The 6,917-nt window shown below is 47.5% G+C and overlaps 2 protein-coding genes across 2 annotated transcripts in view; one reads left to right on the top strand and one right to left on the bottom strand.

Annotated features, from left to right (window-relative positions):
• Positions 1-6,917, bottom strand: part of LOC311514552 (olfactory receptor 52K2-like) — a gene marked incomplete at both ends in the record, with an annotated part of 64,584 nt that overhangs the window by 40,917 nt on the left and 16,750 nt on the right. The window lies entirely within an intron of this gene.
• LOC311514567 (olfactory receptor 52R1-like) lies at positions 1,013-2,011 on the top strand (the record flags this gene model as incomplete). Its single annotated transcript, XM_084617136.1, has 1 exon — positions 1,013-2,011. One exon carries the CDS (start codon positions 1,013-1,015, stop codon positions 2,009-2,011), a length of 999 nt encoding a protein of 332 aa, XP_084473262.1.

Genomic DNA, 6,917 nt, shown 5'->3' with positions numbered 1-6,917 from the left:
CAATCATAAATGGCAGCCAGAAACAGAAGCCCAAAACAAGAGTGTTTGGGTAAAACCATGATGTGTGGAAAACCTATTCATTCATGTTTGATTGCATGAACCATCTGTATCCTTATGTCTTTGGGCTTTTCCTGAGCTCTTCACTCACATGCCTTGAGCTCAGAGGCAGGAGGCTGGGGCGGAGGCATCTGTCTATAAATAGGTTGGTCGTTTAAGACTCTCAGCCCTGAAGAGATCTCATCCAGACAAAAGAAAAAAGTAACTGTAGTCTTGGTAAAACCAGTTTTGTCCAGCGTCTTTGTACAGGGGAGGACATGGAAGAAATCGACCCTCCCCAGAAGGGGGAACAGAGAGAGGAGGTGGAATAGGAGACTCTTTGGTAGCAGGTCTTTGGCTGCAGCAGATAGACAGGCCTTCTGTTACTTTCCTTGTTGGGCCTGTCTTGTAGCAGGTGACTTCTGGGTATCCTTCTGGCTCTGTCAATGTGTTTCTTCACTTTACCACCCCCCTCCCCCGAAAAATGTTTTCACTTTCTCACTGAACCAGGTGTTTATCCAAAGCGGTCCACTTCTTTGACTATGGAATTGAGACTTTCTAGCTATCTAATAAATGCTTCTTCTAGAATTCCAATTTTCCCTCCCCAGTTTCTATTTTTTTCCGATATTTTGCCTCAGCTTTGAGGAACTAGCTCTTGTGAAACACAAAGTGTCTACAGGTTTCAGAGTAGCAGCCATGTTAGCCTGTATTCACAAAAAGAAAAGGAGTACTTCTGGCACCTTAGAGACTAACAAATTTATGTGAGCATAAGCTTTCGTAAGCTACAGCTCACTACAGATATTACTGGTTGGGAATAGTGCTCTGTTTGACCATTTGAATGTAATGAGCTCCATTTCTTAATTTTCCCTACTCCTCTATCACACACCCCTTCTTTGTCTCTCCATCCAGGAATATTTACTGCGACCATCACCTGAGACCCTGGGAACAAACAGAAATTACAGTGAATGTACAGTACATGCAGAAGACACGGTTCTGCCTCAGAGTTGGACACCTTCTCCCCTACTCCATGTCAGATTCCAACATAACTGACTTCACCAACCCCTCCACCTTCATCCTGTTGGGCATTCCTGGCCTGGAAGCAGCCCATGTCTGGATCTCCATCCCCTTCTGCACCGTGTACTCCATAGCCATCTTGGGGAACTTCACCATCCTGTTAATAGTGAAGAGGGAGCCAAGCCTCCACGGGCCCATGTACTATTTCCTCTGCATGCTGGCCATCACTGACCTGGTCCTGTCCACCTCCACCCTGCCCAAAATGCTGAGCATCTTCTGGTTGAATTCCAGGGAGATCAATTTCAGTGCCTGCCTCACTCAGATGTTCTTCATTCACTGCTTCTCAGGGATGGAGTCTGGGATCCTTGTGGCCATGGCTTTGGATCGCTACGTGGCCATTTGTCATCCCTTGAGACATTCCACCATCCTGACAAACTCTGTGGTGGCCAAGATAGGCCTGGCCATGGTGCTGCGTGGAGGCATGTTTGTACTGCCCTTTCTCATCCTGGCGAGGCAGTGGCCATATTGTAGGACCAACATCATCCCACACTCGTACTGTGAGCACACGGTCATGGTGAAATTGGCCTGTGCAGACATCCGCATCAGCAGTTACTATGGCCTCTTTGTGTTATTCTTTGTGACCGGTGTGGATGTGTTTTTTATCGCCATGTCCTATATTCAGATCCTCAGGGCCATCTTCAGCCTCCCCACAAAGGATGCCCGGATCAAGACTTTTGGGACCTGCAGCTCCCACCTCGGGGTCATCTTAGCCTTTTACATCCCCGCTCTCTTCTCCTTACTCACACACCGGTTTGGGCAGAATGTGCCCCTGCATTTCCACATTCTAATGGCCAATGTGTACCTCCTGGTGCCCCCCATGCTGAACCCCATCATCTATGGGGTGAGGACCAAAGAAATCTGGGACAGGCTGCTCCATCTCTTTACTCATAAAGAGACTTAAATGTTTTCTGCTGAGGCTCTGGCTCTCAGACTAAGCTCTGTCTGGAGCTGGCTGGTAACATGGTGTGGGGCCCTCTTCCCTGAGTCACTTCTTAGACAGTCAAAAAGACATTAAATGCTCTTTCCTGCTCTTACTGTGCTGTGTCAGTGTGACAAACAGGGGAATTGCTCTGTGTTCAACTCCTTAACCCATCGGGATACCACCTTTCCAATTTCTATTAAATGGACCCCTGGGGCTCTGCCCTCTGCCCAATTCCTTCCTTCCGTGCCCAGCCCCTGCTCCACATCTCACCTCAAGCCTCCAACCATTTCTGCGCTTTACCACTCAAGGCCCCGCCCCTCTTGCTCACTCCTCTCCTTCTCTTCTACCATCGCTTGCCGAAACTCCTCCCTCTCCCACCACCCCAGCGGGGCTCCATAGGATCCGGGGGTGGGACTGGAGCTGCTGCAGCCTTACAAAGAGCCTGCAGTGGGTACAGTGAGGACACAGTGCTCTGGCCGACACGCCACTTAGGAGCAGAGAGGGAAGCCAGGAAGCTGTATAAAAGCAGCTGAGGGTTGTGTGGGAGACGGGCAGGATTATGCATCGTACAGCTTGTGGGCCCTACAGCTCAGATACAAAATCCTGAGGGCATAGACCATTGTGTGACTTATTTCTTTAGCTTCTGGCTCCCTTTTGTTCCTCCTGCAATGGGGATGGGCTGGGAGCTGTTTGCCCTGAGCCAGGCCTCGTGGGCAGGGCAAGGGATCAGCTTTGAAGCTAGGTGGATAGCTTTGAAGCAACAGCGGAGAGAGGCAGAAGGAGAAGCCCCTGTTTTATCTGGGAAGCTGGGGTGCTGGGCAGAGGCCGGGGTGGCTGCAGGAGCTCACAGGGAGGGAGATAACTGGCACACCTGCCAAGAGCTGGGTATTTACACGTGTACAGGGCACTTTATCTGGAACGACAGGACTTCCATTGCCCAGGGGCTGAAGCTGAACAGGGAAGCTGTGTCTACCATATGCTTTGCATGATGCTTTTGATCACTACATCTGGAGGATCTATAGCTAGGCTGCAAGGCAGCGTTATCCCCATGTCATGGATGGGCTGAGCCACACAGATGTAAAGTGATTTACCCAAGGCCAAACAATGAGTCAGTGGTAGAGCTGAGAATAAGAACCAGGAGTCCTGACCCCCCAGCACCATTGCTCTGGCCATGAACTGGAATTGCTCCTCTGGTACCAGTACAGCACCAGTAACCATAACTTGAGACACAAAGGCAAGACATGCACACGGACAGGATAATCATACCCAGCAGATCATAACTTTCCTATTGACACCTGACAGGACATACTTTGTTCAACATTTGTTGCAGCTGAATAACAGTGGCAGCAACAATGATAAAGATGGTCATTATTCAATCATACAGCATCACAGCATGTTCTTCTCCCACAATTTTGCTACAGTTGCTCGCCACCTGAGGAAGGGACATTCCCTGGATCTAGCAGGACAAGCAGCTGGGACACTGGAGCCACTGGAGGACGGGAAGAGCAGAGAAAAGCTTGTTTTGCTGCAGGGAGCCTGGTCCTTGTACAAATAGCTGAGGAAAGAGTCCTTTAAAAGTGGGAGGTGGACATCCGTGAACGTGAGTGTTTCCTCAACCATAGCCAGCCAGCCCCCTTGACTTTGAACAACCTCAACTTGTGTTTGACTAAAGCATCTTCCAAAAAGGTGTCCAGGGCTAGATCCACAAAGGCACTTGTGTAAATACTGAATTTAGGCACCGCTGCCTTTCTCAAACCCCGGCTCATCTGCTGCCTGACCCTGCAGGAGCCTCAGGTTCTGGCAGTCACCTGCACAAAGCAGCCGAATGCTGATGCTGCTCCACAGATAACAAGCTGCTCAGAGTCTTTGCTCGGGCCTCAGTTCCGGTGGCGTTCTCCAATGAGGTGTTCCCCCACCCATCTCCCCGTCAGGCCCAATCAATTAGGCGTTCTCAGACCACAACTCCCCCATGGGGCCTTGCAGATCGGGATTGTGTGTGTGTTTGCATGTGTGTCCATAGGCGTGGTTGTGCCTGGTGTGACGTTGCACCCCATAATGCTTTCTGGGAATATGCTTTTTAATGTATGTGTGACATAACTGGAATATGTTTTTTGCTATGTATGCCATGTAACATATCTCTGTAAAGGTTATGATCTACTAAATATATTCATCCTATTTGTATGCATGTATCGTTTTTTAATTCAAAATGATGAACATTGGCTATGTACTTGTTTAATTTTAAGTAACCTCAGTGAAGCAGTTGGTCAGCTTCCTGAGAAAAGACTATTCTCAGTAAGTGCCTGTCATAAATATAAAGGGAAGGGTAAACCCCTTTAAAATCTCTCCTGGCCAGAGGAAAAATCCTTTCACCTGTAAAGGGTTAAGAAGCTAAAGGTAACCTCACTGGCACCTGACCAAAAGGACCAATGAGGAGACAAGATACTTTCAAAAGCTGGGAGGAGGGAGAAAAACAAAGGGTCTGTCATTATGATGCTTTTGCCGGAGACAGAACAGGAATGGAGTCTTAGAACTTAGTATGTAATCTAGCTAGATCTGTGTTAGATTATGATTTCTTGAAATGGTTGAGAAAATAGCTGTGCTGAATAGAATGACTATTCCTGTCTGTGTGTCTTTTTTGTAACTTAAGGTTTTGCCTAGAGGGATTCTCTGTGTTTTGAATCTAATTACCCTGTAAAGTATTTACCATCCTGATTTTACAGAGATGATTCTCTTTTTACCTCTATTAAAAGTCTTCTTGTAAGGAAACTGAATGCTTTTTCATTGTTCTCAGATCCAAGGGTTTGGGTCTGTGGTCACCTATGCAAATTGGTGAGGATTTTTACCAAACCTTCCCCAGAAAGTGGGGTGCAAGGGTTGGGAGGATTTTGGGCGGAAAGACGTGTCCAAACTATGCTTTTTCAGGAACCCAGATAAAGTTTGGTGGTGGCAGTGGAAGTCCAGAGGCAAAAGGGTAAAATGGTTTGTACCTTGGGAAATTTTAACCTAAGCTGGTAAAAGTAAGCTTAGGAGGTGTTCATGCAGGTCCCCACATCTGTACCCTAGAGTTCAGAGTGGGGAAGGAACCTTGACAGTGCCCAATCAAGAAACACTTAAGCTTACTATGAACTGGGAGATGCCAATCCACATCTGAGCTTTCCCAGGAATGTGGCCTGGCTTGTTAGGAACCGAGTCATGCATGGACATGTGACTTGCCCATGTGACTCCAAAACTCGATCTTGGAACTGAATTCTGGATAGGAGAGAGGAAGGGGTTTCCACCCACAAAAGAAAGTCTATTTAAGCCCCTAGGAGCCCCCTCCATTTGGTCTTCAGTTGGCTGAAGAGAGAGCCTCTCCATCCCCAAGGATACCTGAAAGAAACTAGAACAAAGAACAGTAGCCACGAGGGTGTGAGTGATCACTGGACCCAGACTAGAAGGAGACTAGTCTGTAAAATAATCTTATTGGAACATCTCTGAGGGTTAGATTTCATCTGTAATCACTTTCTTACTACATTAGGTTTACACTTGCGTTTTTTATTTTATTTTGCTTGGAATTCACTTTGTTCTGTCTGTTATTATTTGGAACCACTTAAATCCTACTTTTTGTATTTAATAAAATCACATTTTACTTATTAATTAACCCAGAGTATGTATTAATACCTGCCGAGGGGGGGGTAGAGAGAACAGCTGCGCATATCCTTCTCTCAGTGTTACAGATGGTGAATAATTTATGAATTTACCCTGTATAAGTTTTATACAAGGTAAAATGGATTTATTTGGGGTTTGGACCCCATTGGGAGCTAGGCATCTGAGTGTTGGAGACAGGAACACTTCTTAAACAATTTTTCCCCAGATCCCTAAATGGCCCATCAAAGGATTGAACTCACAACCCTGGGTTTAGCAGGCCAATGCTCAAACCACTGAGCTATCCCTCCCCCCATGGGTTTCTGTGATCCAACCCGTCACACCTGGGTATCTGTGTGTGTATGTGTGCATAGGTGTATGTGTGTGTGAGCGTGCACATGGGTCCATGTGAGTGCTTGCATGTGTGTGCACCCCCAGCTCGCAGTTTAGCGCCCTCACCTGGAGTCTGCGAGACCCAGATTCAAATCGCTGCTCCTCTGAAGGTTTATTTGTACAAAGTGGAAGAGCTCCAGACAGACAGACTCAATGCCCCACACAGAATTGCCATTTGCCTGGTACTCAGGGCACTCATGTGGGACACGAGAGACATGTGTTTTAGTCCCTGGTCCAAATCAGGTAGAGCAGAGATTTTGAATCTGAGTCACCCAACACTCTATCAGATCTGTCACTAGAAAGTGCTGACCTGTCCTGGGCACCTCGCTCCAGGAGAGGGATCACAGATGACAGTCCCATGAGGAAATACGCACCTCTCTCCAGCTCCTTAGCCAGGCCCCTACACACCCCAATTACTGGGTGTTAGGTGCTAGAGGACTGTGTATGGGCTTTGGAGACCAGAGTGGCTAAATTGGAAGAGCTAAGGGAGAAAGAGGGATACACAGATGATCTTTCCGGGACAGAGCAGAATGGTCCCATCCCCAGTCTGACAGCCTCTGTGCTTTTGAGGATGATGAAAGTCTCAAGGAAAAAGAATGTCAAACTAGAGCATCTGGGACCCTGCTTCCAGATGATGTGATGGTCTTCTGTCATACTGAGAATACCTCTCCAGGGGACGGAACTCCAGTTATTAGGAAGAGACAGGTAATTGTTAGGGGGGATTTGATCATTCGAAATATAGATAGTTGGGTTTGTGATGACTGGGAGAACTGCATGGTGACTTGGCTGCCTTGTGCGAAGGTTGCAGATCTCTTGTGAGGTCCTGCAGGACAAATTTAGGCTTCTAGGAAAGAGATTGAAGTCCAGG

Source organism: Lepidochelys olivacea, assembly GCF_965140295.1.
Source record: "Lepidochelys olivacea isolate rLepOli2 genome assembly, chromosome: 1".
Taxonomy (NCBI): domain Eukaryota; kingdom Metazoa; phylum Chordata; order Testudines; family Cheloniidae; genus Lepidochelys; species Lepidochelys olivacea.
Note: the sequence above shows the minus strand (reverse complement) of the source record. Positions and strands in the feature narration are given on the sequence as shown.